The 19,129-nt window shown below is 55.0% G+C and overlaps 2 protein-coding genes across 2 annotated transcripts; one reads left to right on the top strand and one right to left on the bottom strand.

Annotated features, from left to right (window-relative positions):
• Positions 1–1,476: 1,476 nt before the first annotated feature.
• On the top strand, positions 1,477–4,270 carry LOC308530564 (zinc finger and SCAN domain-containing protein 18-like). The gene is made up of 2 exons (XM_081107288.1): positions 1,477–1,536; positions 3,609–4,270. Exon 2 carries the CDS (start codon positions 3,826–3,828, stop codon positions 4,135–4,137), a length of 312 nt encoding a protein of 103 aa, XP_080963414.1. The 5' UTR covers positions 1,477–1,536; positions 3,609–3,825; the 3' UTR covers positions 4,138–4,270.
• Positions 4,271–11,344: 7,074 nt separating this feature from the next.
• Positions 11,345–17,714, bottom strand: LOC308530546 (uncharacterized protein). The gene is made up of 4 exons (XM_081107266.1): positions 17,069–17,714; positions 16,824–16,950; positions 12,614–14,012; positions 11,345–12,444 (listed from the first exon to the last, which is right to left on the bottom strand). Exons 1-3 carry the CDS (start codon positions 17,099–17,101, stop codon positions 12,616–12,618), a joined length of 1,557 nt encoding a protein of 518 aa, XP_080963392.1. The 5' UTR covers positions 17,102–17,714; the 3' UTR covers positions 11,345–12,444; positions 12,614–12,615.
• Positions 17,715–19,129: the final 1,415 nt, after the last annotated feature.

The raw sequence follows: 19,129 nt of genomic DNA, 5'->3' as shown, positions 1-19,129 counted from the left end.
TTTAAAAATATATATATTTTATTGATTTTTTTACAGAGAGGAAGGGAGAGGGATAGAGAGTTAGAAACATCCATGAGAGAGAAACATTGTTCAGCTGCCTCCTGCACACTCCCTGCTGGGGACGTGCCTGCAACCAAGGTACATGCCCCTGACTGGAATTGAACCTAGAACCCTTCAGTCCACAGGCTGATGCTCTATTTGACACTGAGCCAAACCAGCTAGGGCTCACTTATTCTTTGTTGTAAATCCTCACCTGAGGATATTTTCCCATTGATTTTTAGGGTGAGTGGAAGAGAGATGGAAAGACAGAGGGAAACATCGATGTGAAACACATTGATTGGTTGCCTCCTGCAGGAGCCTGCAACCAAGGTATATGCCCTTGACAGGATTAGAGCCTGGGACTCTCTGATCCACAGGTCAATGCTCTATCCACTGAGCTAAACTAGCTAGGGCGAAGATTTACTTTTTATTTATTACTATTATTATTTTTATTTTAGTTAATCTGAGGATATTTTTCCATTGATTTTTTAGAAAGAGTGGAATGGTTGGGGGTGGCGGGGAGAGAAACATCGTTGTTAGAGAGACACAATTATTGGTTGCCTCCCACACATGCTGGGGATCTAGCCAGCAACCCAGGTAAGCGCCCTTCACTGGAATGGAATCCGAGACCCTTCAGTCTGCAGGCCACCACTCTACCCACTGAGCTAACCAGGCTAGGGCTTTAGCATCTCTTGACGTCCCCAGCTATGGCTGCTCTTCAAGCTTTATTAGTTCCCGGGATATGCAGACTGGGCCTCCACCTCTCTGTCATCTCCCTGCTTCTGCTGCCTTCCTCTCTACCTTCATTTCTTTTATTGATTTCAGAGAGGAAGGGAGAGGGAGAGGGAGAAACATCAATGATGAGAGAGAATCATTGATCAGCTGCCTCCTGCACGCCGCACACTGGGGATGGAGCCCTGGCCGGGAATCGAACTGTGATCTCCTGGTTCACAGAGGAACGCGCAGTCACTGAGCCACACCGGCCAGGCCTCTCTCTTCCTTTCTAGGTCGTCTGATCTCCCCAGTTCTGGGTGGACCCCCTTCGGTGGGACCCTGCCTCTGGGTCTCTGTCCATGCCTGCCTTTCCTCTTGTGCGTCTTTCTCCCTCTCACCGTCTCTCTGCCGACCCCTGAGCGGCCGTGTCTCCCGGCCCCGCCTCACCGTCGCCGGGTCCTCACGCTTCTGTCGCCCTGGCCCCGTGTCTGCGCCTCTTTCTCTCCGTCCCTGTCCCTTTCTGTCCCACTGCCTGGCTCTCTCCCCGGGGCACTGCGTCTCTGGTTGCCAAGGCGATGCCTTGCAATTCTCTTGTTTACCAGGTTGCCATGGTATCCATAGTGACGCAGGCGCGCAGGGATTGGTGAGGCGCAAGAGGCTAGCTCCGCCGCTGGTTGGCTAGCTCCGGAGGAGGCGCGTTGCATTCTGGGAGTTGTAGTCCGCGGTGCGCAAGCCGAGTTCTACCGGCCGCGGTCCGGCAGCGAAGAACGGCTCGGGGCTGAGGTGGGTCTTCCCGGCGGCCGTGGGGCACCCCGACCTGGCTCTCCTGGGCGGTTCGGTTCGAGGCGGTCGGGTCCGAGTGCGTGGCGAGGTGGGGGGCCCGCGTTCCGGGAGGGCCGAGCGGTAACGGCTGGGTCTGCGGGGGCGGGGGTGAGGGGGCGGGGGAGGCTGTAGGCGCCCCGAGTGCGACCCCTGGGAGCCCGCAGGCTGCCGAGCGCCCCGAGGTGGGGCCGGGGCGGGGAGTGTGGTTTCTCCCGGTCACCGGGGGTGGGAGGGGGTTGGGGGGGGGTATAACGGTCTGGCGAGGGGACCCCATGGGTGCTGCCTGTGGCGGTCAAGAGGGAGTGGGGACCATTGAGGTGTGTGTTGTTGTTGTTGTTTTTTTTTTTTTTAAATATATTTTATTGATTTTTTACAGAGAGGAAGGGAGAGAGATAGAGAGTTAGAAACATCGATGAGAGAGAAACATCGATCAGCTGCCTCCTGCACACTCCCCACCGGGGATGTGCCCGCAACCCAGGTACATGCCCTTGACCGGAATCGAACCTGGGACCCTTCAGTCCGCAAGCCGACGCTCTATCCACTGAGCCAAACCGGCTTCGGCTGTTGTTGTTTTTTTAAATATATTTTTTATTGATTTGTTTACCAAAGGAAAGGAGAGGGAGAGAGAGGCAGAAACATCGATGAGAGAGAAACATCGATCAGCTGCCTCCTGCACACCTCCTACCGGGGATGTGCCCCCAACCCAGGTCCATGCCCTCGACCGGAATCGAACCTGGGACCCTTCAGTCCGCAAGCCGACGCTCTATCCACTGAGCCAAACCGGCTTCGGCTGTTGTTGTTTTTTTAAATATATTTTTTATTGATTTGTTTACCAAAGGAAAGGAGAGGGAGAGAGAGGCAGAAACATCGATGAGAGAGAAACATCGATCAGCTGCCTCCTGCACACCTCCTACCGGGGATGTGCCCCCAACCCAGGTACATGCCCTCGACCGGAATCGAACCTGGGACCCTTCAGTCCGCAGGCCGACGCTCTATCCACTGAGCCACACCGGTTACGGCAGTTTAATTTCTTTTAATATGCCCAACTTAATACTCTCCCTTCCACTCCAATCTACCATTACCAGTAAAAATAAATAACTTGAAAAAAATGCAGAAAATATAAAAAGATAAACATTATAGAATTTATGCACACAGTATATTGAAAATGGAAACGAGCTTAAGCAACTTTGACATGATTTTTTAAAAATATATTTTATTGATTTTTTTTTTTTCCAGAGAGGAAGGGAAAGGGATAGAGAGTTAGAAACATCAATGAGAGAGAAACATCGATCAGCTGCCTCCTGTACACCCCCCCACTGGGGATGTGCCCCATGCCCTTGACCGGAATTGAACCTGGGAGGGACCTTTCGGCTTGCCGACGCTCTATCCACTGAACCACACCGGTTGGGGCTGACATGATTTTTTTTTAATTGTTTTTTTTTTCTGTATTGATTAAGGTATTACATATGTGTCCTTACCCCCCCATTGCCACCCCCTCCCCCCCACCCCCACACGCATGCCCTCACCTCCCTTGTGTCTGTGTCCATTGGTTAGGCTTATATGCTTGTATACAAGTCCTTTGGTTCTTTCTTAAAAATATATATTTTTATTGATTTCAGAGAGGAAGGGAGAGGAAGAGAGAGAGAAACATCGATGATGAGAGAGAATCATGGATCGGCTGCCTCCTGCACGCCCCCCACTGGGGATCGAGCTCGCAACCCGGGCCTGTGCCCTTGACCAGGAATTGAACCCTGACCTCCTGGTTCCTAGGTCGAAGCTCAGCCACTGAGCCACACCGGCTGGGCCTTTTCTTAAGTTCTGGTAGTACTCGTCTTAAAGAATGAGTTGCCACTTTCCACTTTTTGTGGTCGTTTTTGTCTACACGCGTCCAACCCTCCACTGATACTTAACAAGGGAATTGCTTGGAAATAATCTTGCATGGACTCCGGGTGTGGAGGGTGCTGGCTGGTGAGTGTGGGTGCCCCATGGCCCGCTTCTCACCACCTGGGCACGTCCTTGTCCGTCCCGTGCAGGTCTGGACTCCAGCCGGCCGAGATCTCACAGGACCCTGTTGCTTGTTTTGTGTCTTCCTTGGAGCCATGGTTACGTGAACCTGCCCTCGACAGCGCTGCCCTGCCCCTGGCTGGCACGGTCACGTCTCCCAGCGTAGATCTGGGAAGATGCTGCCTCCGGAGAAGGCGCCAGCCCCCCCAGGACCTGCCCGACTCCCCCCGCGCTGCCCGAGCCAGGATGGCCGCGGGGGACCCGCCGGAGGAGCGCGGGACCACCTGCAGGAGGACTCCGGCCGACCTGGACGTCTCCCACCTGCTCCGGAACTTCACCCCCGAGGCCCTCGCCCAGCTCCACCAGCTGTGCCACCGGCGGCTGCAGCCCGAGGCGTGCTCCAAGGAGCAGGTGCTGCCGCTGGATGCGTTCCTGAAAGTCCCCCTGCCCGGCAAGGTCCGCTCGGCCCTGGCTGCTGGCGCGCCTTCCCGAGAGCCGCGAGAAGGCGGCCTTCCTGGCGGAGGGCCTCCCCAAGGACCGGGAGGAGGAGCCAGGTGAGGGGAGCACGCCGCCCAGCAGGGGTGGGGAACGTCCGGCCCGAGGGCCAGGGAAGGCCTGCAGAACCATTTGGTCTGGCCCTGCTGAGGCGTGAGGGGCGAGGTAATTAAACGTTGGACCAAATTCGGCAGGCTGATGTCTAAGTGGGTCGTTCTGTCTGGCCGCCGAATGGCCCGCGGCAGACACCGGCTCCCCCCGGCCTCAGAGGAAAGGAGAAGGGGCCGGCGCTGGGAGGTAGGCGTGAAACGGACCTCCGGTGGCCTAGATCCCAGGCAGCTGCTCCCCTGAGAGAGTTGTTCCCCCACGTGTGAGGGGCTCAGAGGTGAGCATCCCTCCGCTGATGGGCAGCTCCCCAGTCCGCAGGAGCCAGTCCCCCCACCCTCGAACCTGGACCCTGGGTTCTGTTACCAAACGGTTGGCCTGGGCGACTGACTCCCTCACGGGGCTTTGGTTGGGGCACCCAGTGTGCTGACTGTCTGTCTGGGCTTGAGGGTGTTGTGAGCGTATCTGACGTGGCCTTACCTGAGTTTGCCAGGTGCCCACCTGGGTCTCTGCTCTCCCTGGGCCTTGGAGCCCGTGGCCCCCGCCTGAGACCTGCAGCTCCCGGATTTGGAAAGGCTCCGTGGCCTGAAGGCACCAGCTTTCCTGTCCTCCCCGCTCGGCCTTCGCGGGGCTCCCCTCTCCGGCGGACAGTAGGAGGGCCCCACAGACCCCGGAGCCCCTCATAGTTTTAATTTTAGGTCCTTTTCAACTTGGCTTTCCTCTGAATTGCCACCCCTTCCCACCTGCCCACCCCCCAACCTCTTAGCCTGTCCATCCCCCAACCCCAAGCTGGGTGTGGCCCCGGTAATTTAAAAACAACTAAATGTACTATTTCAGCCTTTGCTCCCAGCCTGACCCGTGAGTCCCGTCCTGCCTCGGGGAGACCCTCCCAGCATGCGTCCCCCTCAGCTCCCAGGCCCACGGTGACTCCTTTGTCACCAGGACGTCCCCACGCCGTGCCCTCAGCTCCCCACCCCGTGTCCCAGTCAGTGCTCAGCCGGATGCCTGTGCCTTGTTTGCTTTATTTGGGAATTACTTAAACCTTATAGAAAAGGCACAGAAATAGTGAAAGCAGTACAAAGCTCACACAGGTGTCCTCACCAGGACCCACCTGTTACCATGTTCACACACACACACACACACACACACACACCCCTGGGGGTGTGCGAAGCCCACATGGGTCCTGTCGGTGACTCTCTTGTTACCCAGTGTTGCCCAGTTTCTCCCCCATATAGTTACTACTTCCCCCCTGAACTAATGATTGACCCATGGGGAGACCTTGGGGATAACGCAGATATCCAGTTCTCACCAAAGCCCGCCCCCGGGCCAGCCTCCACTGGTTCCTGCCCGAGCCAGTCTCAGCACCGAGGGCTGCAGGGTGTCGCCCACCCAGTGCCAGCCCGCCCCCGGTCCAGCCTCCACTGGTTCCTGCCCGAGCCAGTCTTTAGCACCGAGGGCTGCAGGGTGTCGATCACCCCGTGCCAGCCCGCCCCCGGTCCAGCCTCCACTGGTTCCTGCCCGAGCCAGTCCTCAGCACGGAGGGCTGCAGGGTGTCCATCACCCAGTGCCAGCCCGCCCCCGGTCCAGCCTCCACTGGTTCCTGCCCGAGCCAGTCCTCAGCACGGAGGGCTGCAGGGTGTCCATCACCCAGTGCCAGCCCGCCCCCGGTCCAGCCTCCACTGGTTCCTGCCCGAGCCAGTCCTCAGCACGGAGGGCTGCAGGGTGTCCATCACCCAGTGCCAGCCCGCCCCCGGTCCAGCCTCCACTGGTTCCTGCCCGAGCCAGTCTCAGCACCGAGGGCTGCAGGGTGTCCATCACCCAGAGCCAGCCCGCCCCCGGGCCAGCCTCCACTGGTTCCTGCCCGAGCCAGTCCTCAGCACGGAGGGCTGCAGGGTGTCCATCACCCAGTGCCAGCCCGCCCCCGGTCCAGCCTCCACTGGTTCCTGCCCGAGCCAGTCCTCAGCACGGAGGGCTGCAGGGTGTCCATCACCCAGTGCCAGCCCGCCCCCGGTCCAGCCTCCACTGGTTCCTGCCCGAGCCAGTCTCAGCACCGAGGGCTGCAGGGTGTCCATCACCCAGAGCCAGCCCGCCCCCGGGCCAGCCTCCACTGGTTCCTGCCCGAGCCAGTCCTCAGCACCGAGGGCTGCAGGGTGTCGCTCACCCAGTGCCAGCCCGCACTCCGTCTTCCCGCTCAGCCCTGGGCACGCCTTTCTGCCCGTTTGTCTGTCATCAGACGCACTCGTGGGCTCCTGTTTTCTCCGTGGTGTGTAACTCACTGCCGTCCTTACTGGTTTCGGTGCCCAAGTTGTGCCAGGTGAGCTCACGAGTCTTAACAGGAATCCCGCACCCTGTGCTATACCTCCGCCACTTTGGGAACAATTTCTTTTTAAGTATAGGATGTTCCAATGTTCCAAGCTTATCTTTCTGCTTGCTTCAGCTCTGAAACCAGCCACTTCTCCAGTTTCAAATAACTCATCCCCTTTAGGAGGGGGCTGCCTGAGGGCCCCAATCTGAGTGCCAGGTGTGGTCCTTGCTACTAGCCTTGTCTTCTGCTGCGTTAGAAGTACAGGCACATATATGAGTGTATATCCGTACACAAATAAAGGTCTGTGTATGTGTGGACAAACACAATGTCAATCTATACGTTTTTATAACTGCATAGTTTACAACTACATTTTCACTCCTCCATATTTTTATGTCCCTATAATGAGAACTCTGGTACCCACACAATTAAAAGAATGCTGGATGCTAAAGTACCTCTAAAATAGTTTCAGGCCCTGACATGTTTGGCTCAGTGGATAGAGCGTTGGCCTGCGGACTGAAGGGTCCTGGGTTCGATTCCAGTCAAGGGCATGGACCTGGGTTGCAGCCACATACCCAGTGGGGGTTGTGCAGGAGGCAGCTGATCGATGTTTCTCTCATCGATTTTCTAGCTTTCTATCACTCTCCCTTCCTCTCTGTAAGAAATCAATAAAATATATTTTAAAAATATAGTTTCAGAATTGCTTTCTCGAATCACTCCAAACCTACTGAAAAGGATTAATTTATTGCAAAAATAATGCAGATAATTTAATTCTGTTTAAAATGCACTGATACCTCACATGGGATTCAAATCTGTGAGACTGGTTGCCATGTATCTTTTTTTTAAGAGAGAACATCTGATTTTATTTTTAAAATATTGGTATCCTTTTGTCTTGTAAAGCTGGGGCCAAGCACCCTAGGTTTTTTCTGAAGGGGCAAGACACGTGCACAGATGCAATCAGGGAAGGCAAGGAGAATGGGTAACATCATCACTCGCATTCAGAGCCTGATCGTCCCCACTCGGGACAGATATTTCAGGGGAAACTCAAACATTAGCTGTGTTCTTGGACCAGGTAAGTGATTTATACTCAAACCGGAAAACTCTGGTGAGACAGCCGAGTATACACTTGCGTGTGTTTATATCCGTCAGTTGACACCACTCATACACACTCCCCAACCCAGAGAATAGAATGTGAACCAATGATCAAGTCTCACTGCCCTTGGTTCATACCTATGAAAGGCACCTGTTGGGTTGTCACCAGTTGGAAGCTTGTGAACCTGTGGACCTAAGTCACGTCCGAACTCACGGCATTCTCCCGCTTCTCTCTCCTGTAATGTTGGTGGGCACTCGTGGCTGAGGGTCCTCCACGTGGGTCACTTCCCCATCTCCCCGCTGCTAGGACAACCCGAGGAGTGTGCTGTGTGTGAAGGCCTGTGTGTGTCCTGGTGCTCATCAGCATAACCGGGCTCAAGTCTAGGGAGGGATGAACCGTGGCTTCCAGGGACGGGCAAACTTTTTGACTCGAGGGCCACAATGGGTTCTTCAACTGGACCGGAGGCCGGAACAAAGGCACGGATGGAGTGTTTGTGTGAATATAAATTCAACGTAAACATCATTCCATAAAAGGGTACGGTCTTTTTTTTTTTTTTAGTTTTATTCATGTCAAACGGCCAGATCCGGCCCGCGGGCTGTAGTTTGCCCACGGCTGGCTGAAGCCATGGGCCCAGCTCCTGAAGGTGCCTCTCTACCCAGTATGAGTTCACCCCCAAGCTGTAGCTGTCCTGCCGCGCCACCTGGTGGACAAGGTTAGTGCAACCGTGAGTCCCCGGAATTCTCAAAACCTGGGTTTCTAGGACTCCGTGGAACCTACAGCGCCATTCCCAAGGTCGGAACGCTGCTCCAACGGCAGGGTCTTGGAAATGCAGTGAGAAAAAGCCTTCTAATAGCGGCCTAGACAGGGTGGGGGGAGCCCGAACTACAGTTCCCCAAAGGCTTTGCTCCCAGGTGAGGTGTCCTCCCGTGGGACACCCACCCTGAGCACCTTCGGGGAGCAGGAGGAGGCACCAGGTGTCGGGGTTTGCAAGCTGGAGGATAAGGTCGGTGTCATCATGACTCCCAGCCGCTGTTGGAATTCTCCAACCACAGCGAGGCTCCCGGGTCTCTGCTGAAATGTCCATCCCCCGCCTTGTGGATGTCAGGACGTCCACGCAAAGGTGGACTCGTTTCCTCGTGAGAAAGCGACCTCGGTGCTATGCAGGCAGGGCTGGGAGGCTGGACTGCAAGCCCAGCAGGCCCATCGGTGCTTGTCCACCGAGTGCGTCTCCTGGGACAGGCAGCTGGGCCATAGAGCGTGCCAGCACCTCCGAGAGCAACGCATTAACTGGCTGACTCTACAAGAACCCAAACCTTCTGGAAAGATTTCAGGAGTTTCCTGTTCCCCTAACCACCACCTCCCTCCCTGCAAAGCTCCTCAGTGGATGACTTGTTTAGGGACAAAGATACAGCCAGATATCCCCTTCTACTCTCGGGGGAAGCTGGTTGGCCCAGGCATTGGTGGCAATGGGTCTGTGCTGTGGGTCAAATTAGGGTAAAAGGCTGGGGGGGGGTGACCCTCAATCCTCAGTGGGTCAGAGAGTGTACCCCCACCTCCAGTCTGCCAAGGGTAACAGTCTAAACCAGGGGTGGGCAAACTTTTTGACTCCAGGGCCACAATGGGTTCTTCAACTGGACCGGAGGGCCGGAACAAAAGCATGGATGGAGTGTTTGTGTGAACTAATATAAATTCAAAGTAAACATCATTACATAAAAGGGTGCGGTCTTTTTTTTTTATTTTTATTTTTATTCATTTCAAACGGGCCGGATCCAGCCTGCGGGCCGTAGTTTGCCCACGGCTGGTCTAAACCCAGAAGCAGACGAATAAGGACTGTTGTGTGCACCTCAAGTCTCTGGAAAGGGCGCCTTGAGGAAAGCTTAATGGGACAGAGATGGGAGAGGATGTGCACATGGCCTAGTGGCCGTTGGAGGGGGCAGCCCCGTCAGGAGGCAGAGAGGGCCTTCCTCCAGGCCCTGAGAAGGGCAGCAGGACCTTCACCACAGGGAGGATGCAACCACCAGCCTCCTCACCCCACCCCAACGATTTGGACTCATCTGCGGGGATGCAAGGCCCAAGAGTCGGCATTGGTGAGCAGCACCCGGGTGATTTTGGTGACAAGCCCTGGGTCCCACTGTGAGACGCTGGTTCCGAACAACCAACACGGTCTGGGCGGCTGGCACACAGGCGTCTGGGGCAGACTGAGAGCCCAGTGGGGCCGATGCCCAGGCTGGAGCACCTTGTTGGAAGGTGTCGGTCAGGGGTTTCTCTTTATCTGAAGTGGTAGGAACCGCTCATTGCGGGGTCGGAGGCAGGACTGACCCCATCACATTTGTATGAAAAGAGATTCTCTCCCAGTGCTATTAGTGACTGTCGCCGTGTGGCAATCGTCAAGGGTGGCAAGTCACCCTTTAAGGGGCGTGGTTGTCAGCCAGATGCTTTTAGAGGATTTAAGGTTCAATTAAATACAATGGATTTTCAAGTGAAATTATAATAGAAACAGTGAAGAATCAATGAAAACATGCTGCAAGAAAGGGCTATCGTTTACATTTATCAAAGGACTAGATCTTGCAAAATAAAAGGTTACAACATGGAATTCCTATTGTTTATGAGACGGGAATTAGGAAAAACCTTGCTCTTTTTGTGCAATGGCACCGTCTGTCTTTTTCTTTTATCTTTTTAAAATATGTTTTTAGCCCGAGCTGGTTTGGCTCAGTGGATAGAGTGTTGGCCTGCGGACTGAAGGGATCCTGGGTTTGATTCCAGTCAGGTGCACATCCCTGGGTTGTGGGCTCCATCCCCATTGGGGGGTGTGCAGGAGGCAGCCAATCAATGATTCTCTCTCATCATTGATGTTTCTATCTCTCTCTCCCTCTCCCTTCTTCTCTGAAATTAACAAAAATCTATTTTAAAAATTAAAAAAGGAAAATTAAAAAAATGTATATTTTTATTTCAGAAAGGGAGAGATAGAAACACTAATTATGAAAGAAAGTAACTGATTGGCTGCCTCCTGCACGCCCCACACTAGGGATCGAGCCTGCAACCCATGCCTGTGCCGTGACCAGGAATCAAACCATGACCTCTTAGTTCCTAAGTCGATGCTCAACCACTGAGCCAAGCCGGCTGGGCTCATCTGTCTCTTTAATTCCTATGAGTCCTATAAAAAAAAAAATTATAGCCTGAACAGAGTAGCAAAAGCCATCACAGATCCTGCAAGGCTCCATGGAAGTTGCATTTCAAGACTTCCTATTCCAGGGATGGCGAACCTTTTGAGCACGGCGTGTCAGCATTTGGAAAACCCTAACTGAACTCTGGTGCCGTATCACATATAGAAATTTTTTTATCTTTGCAACCATAGTAAAACAAAGATTTATATATATATATATTTTTTTATATATTTTATTGATTTTTTACAGAGAGGAAGGGAGAGAGATAGAGAGTTAGAAACATCGATGAGAGAGAAACATCGATCAGCTGCCTCCTGCACATCCCCCACTGGGGATATGCCCGCAACCCAGGTACATGCCCTTGACCGGAATCGAACCTGGGACCCCTCAGTCCGCAGGCCGACGCTCTATCCACTGAGCCAAACCGGTTTCGGCAAGATTTATATTTTTGATATTTATCTTATATATTTAAATGCTACTTAACAAAGAAAAATCAACCAAAAAAATGAGTTCGCGTGTCACCTCTGACACACGTGTCATAGGTTCGCCATCACTGTCCTACTCAAAAGTTTTCAATTCCATGACAAAGAGTTATTGCAAACTAATGCAGAAAACTAGTTTAAAATGTTTACAGTATACACACACACACAAAAAAAATTTTAAAATTAAAAAAAAAATGTTTACAGTACACTTGGTACTTTGTCATATGGGATTCAAATCTGTGAGGCTTTTTGCCGTGTACCTTGATCAAATGCTTTACACACAGATCAGAAGGTCTTACTGGGACAGTTCAGTGCATGGGGATTGCACATGGATGCCACTCTCACGTGCGGGGCACTGCCATGGTGTTTGTAGGGAGTATCCGTGTCAGCTACACCATGCATGAGCACTTCTCCCCACTCGAGCATAGAATGTGCATTAAAGGTAAAATGTCACTGCACTTGGTTCTTTTTTATGAACAGCATTAGCTGGGGTCTCACCATTTTGAAATTCTCAAGTTTGGAATCTGGTGAATTCTTGTTAAGTCATGCCCAAATCCAATACCTTTTCCCAATTCTCATTTCTGTGGATTCTAGAATACAGCATTGACGGGCACTCACATCCGAAGGTCTTCAACACTGACCATCCCTACATTTCCCCTGTTAGAGTGATCTGAGGAGCATGTGTACTACTAACATTTGTGAAGGTGTATGCATAAGTCTGTGATATCACCCAGGAGTATGACTGGGGCAAGCGTAGGAAGGGAAGAGGTGAGCTATGGCTGCAGGCTTCCTGTGGCCCAGCTCCTGCAGGTGCCTCTACCCAGGATGAGTTCTCTGGTGCTTGGCCAGGGAGGAGCTGTGTGTGAAGGCCTTCCCACAGTCCGGGCACTCATACGGCTTTTCTCCTGTGTGGTTCCTCCGGTGCTGGGTGAGGTGAGTGCTCTGCCTGAAGGATTTCCCACAATCTGGGCATTCGTATGGCTTTTCCCCGGTGTGTGTCCTCTCGTGCTGGCTGAGGGAGGAGCTGTGACTGAAGGACTTCCCACATTCGTTGCACGTGTAGGGTTTTTCTGTGGTGTGGATCCTCTGGTGCTCTACGAGGAGGGAGCTCTGACTGAAGGCTCTGCCACACGTATCACACTCATAGGGCTTCTCCCCGCTGTGGACTCGCTGGTGCTGAACGAGTGGAGCGAGCTGGCTAAAGGCTCTGCCACAGGCATGGCACTCGTAGGGCTTCTCCCCGGTGTGGATTCGCTGGTGCTGAACGAGTGGAGCGAGCTGGCTAAAGGCTCTGCCACAGGCATGGCACGCACAGGGCTTCTCCCCGCTGTGGGTCCGCTGGTGCTGAACGAGTGGAGCGAGCTGGCTAAAGGCTCTGCCACAGGCATGGCACTCTTAGGGCTTCTCCCCGGTGTGGATTCGCTGGTGCTGAACGAGTGGAGCGAGCTGGCTAAAGGCTCTGCCACAGGCATGGCACTCGTAGGGCTTCTCCCCCGTGTGGATCCGCTGGTGCTGGGTTAGAGATGAGCTGTGGGCGAAGGCCCTGCCACAGTCGCTGCACTCGTAGGGCTTCTCCCCCGTGTGGATCCTCTGGTGCTGACTGAGGTGTGTGCTCTGCCGGAAGGCCTTGCCGCACTGACTGCACTCGTAGGGCTTCTCTCCCGTGTGTGTCCGCTCGTGCTGGCTGAGTGATGAGCTGTGGCTGAACGTTCTTCCACACTCGTGGCACCCGTAGGGCTTCTCCCCTGTGTGGATCCTCCGGTGCTCGGTCAGGAGTGTGCTCTGGCTGAAGGCTTTCCCACACTCACTGCACTCATAGGGCTTCTCTCCCGTGTGCGTCCTCTGATGCTGGATCAGTGGTGTCATCTGGGTGAAGGCTTTCCCGCACTCGTGGCACGCGTAGGGCCTCTCCCCGGTGTGGATTCTCTGGTGCTTCGTCAAGGACGAGCTGTGACTGAAGGCCCTGCCGCACTCCGGACACGCGTAAGGCTTCTCCCCGGTGTGGGTCCGCTGGTGCTGGGCGAGGTGGATGCTCTGCCGGAAGGCCTTCCCACACTCGCTGCACGCGTAAGGCTTCTCGCCCGTGTGGGTCCGTGCGTGTTGGCTGAAGGAGGACCGAAAGCTAAAGGACTTGCCGCATTCGCTGCACTCGTAGGGCTTCTCGCCCGTGTGAGTTCTCTGGTGCTGGATCAGTGGGGGAGTTTGGTTAAAGGTCCTCCCACAATGCGTGCACCTGTAGGGTTTCTCGCCAGTGTGGATTCTCTGGTGTTTGGTGAGTGCCGAGCTGTTTCGGAAGCCTTTCCCGCATTCCTGACACTCATACGGCCTCTCTCCTGTGTGCGTCCAGCGGTGTTCAGTGAGGGCAGAGCTGCGAGCAAACGCCTTTCCACATTCCGGACACCTGTAGGCTTTCTCTTTTGCGTAGGTTTTCTGTTGTGCGTTCGTTTTTGAGCATGGATTCTCCTTTTTTCTGTGCATTCTCCATGCACGAGAGTCTTGTTTTTCAGGAGTCACGGGTTGACCTGGGAGATCAGGGCTCAGAGTGAAGTTTTCCCCAAACCCATTCCCAGGCTGCTGCCGCTGAACAGAAGTCTTCACAGGTGTGCAGGCCGCCTGCACCCCACGGCCATCCAGGCTCTCACAGCTCTGTTCCCGGGGCCCCTTGGCGTCTTCACCCTTAGAGCTCCCCAGACCGTCCCACAGGAACCCTTCTACCAGGACAAGGCTGGATAGTTCCTCAGAGGCGTCTTGCTTTGCAGCTGACAGTTCCGTTTTCAATTTCGTTTCCAAGTCTGAAAAAAAATAAAAATAAAAAGGAATCGTCCCTCAATCGCTGTTCTGGGAGGAAAAGTTTATTGGTAAATATGTGAATGGAAGAATTAAACCAACATTTTCTAAAAGTTCAAGGCACGAGTGGCTTTGACCATTGAACCGTATGGTTTTGCAAAGCAGAGAAGGAAGAGAGTGTTCAGAGAACAGGAAGCTGAGTTAGTATAATGGGTACAGATGGAGTTTGCACAGAGAATTTGGGAGGAAGTCGGTGCTGAAAAAAAAGAGTGAGCCTTCAGGGAAAATGCAGCAGACACCCAGGCTTGGAAGGAGCGGAGTAACAGTCAGGTACAGGCTCACGCAGCCTGCACTGCAGCAGATGGTGGGAGAGCAAGGGTGGGCAAGGTGCGGCCTTTAGGCTGTGAAAGGCCCGCTGAATCACTTGGTCTGGCCCTGCCAAGGCACTAGGAGGGACATAATTAACTGTCTGGCCAAATAGAGCAGCTAAATTTTAAGTTGGTGATTTTATATGCCCTGCGAATGATGTTATAAATATCCAAATGGCCCTTGACAGAAAAGAGGTTCTCCAACCCTCAGCCCTTCCGTTTCTCAGAGCCCGTCTGCTCCTGGAGGTCCCTCCCTGCTGTGCCTCTCACTCCAGACGTGAAGAAACCCGTCAGATCCCCACAGTGGGAACTGCTGACATGTCCGTCTACGAGAGGATTGACAAATGGCTGTGGCGCGTTACAGCCCTCTGAGCTGGTTCAGTCTGTCTGTTTCCCTAAGCGAGAAGACCCCTCGGGCAGGACCTTACCACTGTACCCCCAACAACAACAGGGGTCCACACACATGCTGAACGGAAAATACAAGCAGCGTCTCCCCCTCCTTCCTGGCAGGGTGGCAGGTACCCAGCCTCAGCCTGGCAGCCTGTGAGTGTGCTGTCACCTGTATGTGGACAAGGAATGAAGGGTGCTAATCTGTGACATTAGCCCGTCACCTGACATCGCCCTGGACTGTTGGGGTGGCCCCGTGTAACCACAGGTTCTTACATGTGCAAGGGAGGCAGGAGGTCGGGGGCAGGGGGACGTGATGCGTGAAGACCTGACCCGCCTCTGCTGACACTGAGATGGACAAGGCCACGCGCCCAGGAATGGGCACCTCTAGATGCTGGACACGAAAGGCCATGGAGCCTCCCGGCCCCCGGGAAGGAACGCTGGCTGCTGGCCCCTCGCACATCGCCCGGCCAGACCCCTCTGGACTCGTGACCTCTAGCACTGCAAGGTCATGTGTGTTGCTTCACATCCTACATTTGTGGTCATTTGTTACAGCAGCAAGAGGCGGCTAACATACGAGGTGAAGGCTGGTCATTATTTGAGGCAGGGGAGACCCTGCTGTGACCCCCTCCCACACGTCCATCCTTCCTGGGCGCTGGCGATGGTCACTGCTTACACGGCGTCACGGCCGGACGCCAGTGGGAAGTTGGTTATCGATGGGCCAGGACAACCCCACTTCCTACAGAGGTGGCTGCCTGTCTCGGGAGCTGGACAGCAGGTCCGAAGAGAAGAACCACCCAGCCAACCTCGGCATCCGGGTGAGCCTGGCCTAGAGGCATAGGTGCAGAGTCGTAAACGAGTCTCTGGTTTAAAGCCCGAGGCGGGAGTGTCTGATCCACAGTAAGAGCCCTGCACCACCCCGTGCCCCTGCACCTGCCGTTCCCTCCGCCTGGATTCTGTGTCCACGGCCCAGCTTCACCTCCCTCATCACCTCCTTCGAGAGGGGAGCCCTCGTCTCGCTGCTCAAGTCCTCGCCCCGATTCTGTCCACCCCATCACCTGCTGTCACATCTGTGATCACCCCTTTCGCTGTTGTTATTGTGTTCTAGCTATTTACGGTGTGCCCCTCTCCCTCAGCAATAAGTATGTTCGGTGAAGACAGGAGCCATGTCTCCTCGTAGCAGACGGTGCCTGGTGAATGTTCACTGAGAGAATGAGGAGTCAGTTTGCTCTGAAGGCCCCGGGAGCAGATACGAAGAGAGAGACGTGGGGTGTGGGGTGCCCTGCACATCCTCACCTCACCTGGGCACACACCTGGCGGAACCTCCCGGCCCCCAGCCCCCGCCCGTCCTCCTGCTCCAGCAGCGAGATGAGGGTGGGTCTCGGGAGCCACCGTCTGGCTCAGGAGGAGACCCAGGACGAGAGCATTCGTGTCCCAGGGCCTTTCCCACCCCCCTGCCCACTCCGCCTTCACCCTTTCAGGACGCAAGTGGCTGGGAAGCCAGACAGGCCCCAGTGACTTAGGTGAGAACAGCCTCTAGTTGCCTCCACTCACTCTCAGCCCCAACCCCCCCTCTGGCTCTGGGGTGGACACGTGACCCAGATCTGGGCACCCAGTGAGTTCTTCTTCCGCTGCCCACTGGCAACAACGACCAATAGGGAGGGGGCCTGGTGGCTGAAACAAGACAGCCCACAGGCCTCCCCTGGGCCCCTGGACGCTGGCCACTGTCTTTTCACCGTCGGAAGGCCCCCGTGTGAGTCTTGATTCAGAGAGGTGCAGAGGGCGAGGGGGCAACACGGGAAGACTGCACCTGGGGTTCTGCAGCTCCGGACCCAGTGTGCCCTCTGACCCCGAGATTCCTGCCCCTGGCATTCTCAGGTGGGATCTGTCACTTGTAGGCAGAACATCCTCACGGACACCCTCTAAACCCAGGCAGTCTGGACCCTCAGGCCCAAGGCACAGGAGTTTCTGCTCTTCATGCCAAGACCCACCCGCCCTGTGAACCCAGGCGAAGTGGGGTCCACCCAGGGGAGGACGGTGAGGAACAGGGGGTGGCCTTACCCACAGAGACCAGGAGCCCCCAGGTCTCCAGCATCACCTCCCGGTGCAGGGTCCTCTGGGCGGGCGTCAGCTGCCCCCACTCCTCCCGGGTGAAGTCCACGGCCACGTCCTCAAAGGACACCTGCTCCTGGAACGTCACACAGGAGTTTCCTCACCGGGGAAGCCGGACAAGGCCGAGCCGGACTGTCAGGGGAGGGGGTTCCCTCACGTCGAAGGCCCGAGCGTGAGGGCGGTGGTGCACTCACCGGGAACCCCGCGTCCAGGAGCCCAGCGTCCATTCCTTCCTCCTCCGGCCTCTCGCGGGAACGGCTGGCTGCTCTGCAGGCCGTTCGGGGGGAGAGGATGCGAGGCACTGAGAAGGTGTCCGTGGGGACCCGGAACCAAAGACCAGAACCCCTGCCTTCAGGTGGAAGGAGCTATGGTGTCAGAGAGCCTGGAGCCCAGGACCCAGGCCAAACCCAACAGCTGCGAACCTCCGCTTGGCATTTCCTGGGCCCCGGCGGTGAGCCAGAGCTGTTCCGGGCACGGCTGATGGACGATGGCAAATTTACGCACGCCCATTCCAAAGACGGGGAACCTGAGGGCCGGCCTGGGCAAGGGACTCGGCCCTGGTTACACGGATGACTTCCGGGGGGGCGACTGTTTCTGTTCTGGGTTCCCTGGGCACGGCTTGGTGTGCCTCAGTTTCCCTCTCCCCGACAGTGAGGGTGGGGACGGGACATGGAGGTCACCAGAATCACGGTGCGACAACGTCTGAACCCGGAGCAGGAGGGCAGTCTATACACGGCAGTGACTGTTACCGTCGAAGACACGCCTCCTGCCCCGTGTTCCCGGTGCCTGACAAGCTGGACCCCGTCCGACTGCCAGAATGAAGTCAGGCCCGAGGTCGGATGCGTTTCCCTCGTGTTCGTACCTGCCCTGGGCGGCCCTGACTGTGCGTCCGGATTCCGCCTCGTCGTGTTTGTTCTGTGTCGTCCTCACTGAGGGTTCAGGATGGGAGCTGGTTGGCTGTGAAGTGTGTACGGCTTTTTAAAATCATCTCCCTGCCCTAACCGGTTTGGCTCAGTGGATGGAGCGTCGGCCTGCGGACTGAGGGGTCCCGGGTTCGATTCCGGTCAGGGGCATGTACCTGGGTTGCGGGCACATCCCCAGTGGGGGTGTGCCGGAGGCAGCTGATCGATGTTTCTCTCATCGATGTTTCTAACTCTCTATCTCTCTCCCTTCCTCTTTGTAAAAAATCAATAAAATATATTTAAAAAAAATAAATAAATAAAAATAAAATCATCTCCCTGACAACCCCCACTCCACGCACTGCCGGGGGCCGAGACCATGTTGGGTCTACGCAGATGTTCTCGGGCATACGTTGGGGCTTAGCATCTGGGACGTCTAGGTACGTGGTTGAACGCCCGGCTGGCGTGGCTCAGTGGCTGAGCATCGACCTGGGCACCTGAGCCCGGGTTGCGGGCTCTGTCCCCAGTGTGGGGCGTGCGGGAGGCAGCCATCAGTTATTCTCATCGTCGATGTTTTTATCTCTCGCTTTCCCTTCCTCTCTGAGATCTATAAAATATATATATATTAAAGCCCTACCAGTGTGGCTCAGTGGTTAAGCAGTGACCTAGGAACCAGGAGGTCACGGTTCGTCTGGGTCAGGGCACACGCCTGGTTACGGGCTCCATCCCTGTGGGGGGCGTGCGGGAGGCAGCCATCAGTTATCATTGATTTTTTTTAATCTTTTTTAAAATTTTTTGTTTATTTTCGTCATTGATATATTTTCAAAAATATATTTTATTGATTTTTTACAGAGAGGAAGGGGGAGGGACAGAGAGTCAGAAACATCCATGAGAGAGAAACATCCATCAGCTGCCTCCTGCACGCCCCCTATTGGGGATGTGCCTTCAACCAAGGTACATGCCTTTGGCCAGAATCGAACCCGGGACCCTTCAGTCCGCAGACGGGCGCTCTATCCGCTGAGCCAAACCAGCTTCGGCCATCATTGATATTTTTATCTCTCCCTTCCTCTCTGAAATCAATAAGAATATATTTAAAATCTTATATATATAAAAAATACATATTTTAAAAATTAAAGAGATCTGGTTGATTAATGAGTAAAGGAGCCTGGATGGTGCCTGGCATAGTCAGTACTCCTCTCTTTTCTGGGTCCCAGTGTCCGGGATTAAAATCTGGTGTTTCAGCCCTGGCCGGTGTGGCTCAGTGGACAGAGCATCAGCCTGCGGACTGAAGGGTCCGGGGTTCGATTCCGGCCAAGGGCATGCGCCTTGGTTGCGGGCACATCCCCAGTAGGGGGC

Source organism: Myotis nattereri (assembly GCF_964212035.1).
Source record: "Myotis nattereri genome assembly, chromosome: 15".
NCBI lineage: Eukaryota > Metazoa > Chordata > Mammalia > Chiroptera > Vespertilionidae > Myotis > Myotis nattereri.
This window is presented reverse-complemented; position numbering and strand designations above follow the sequence as displayed.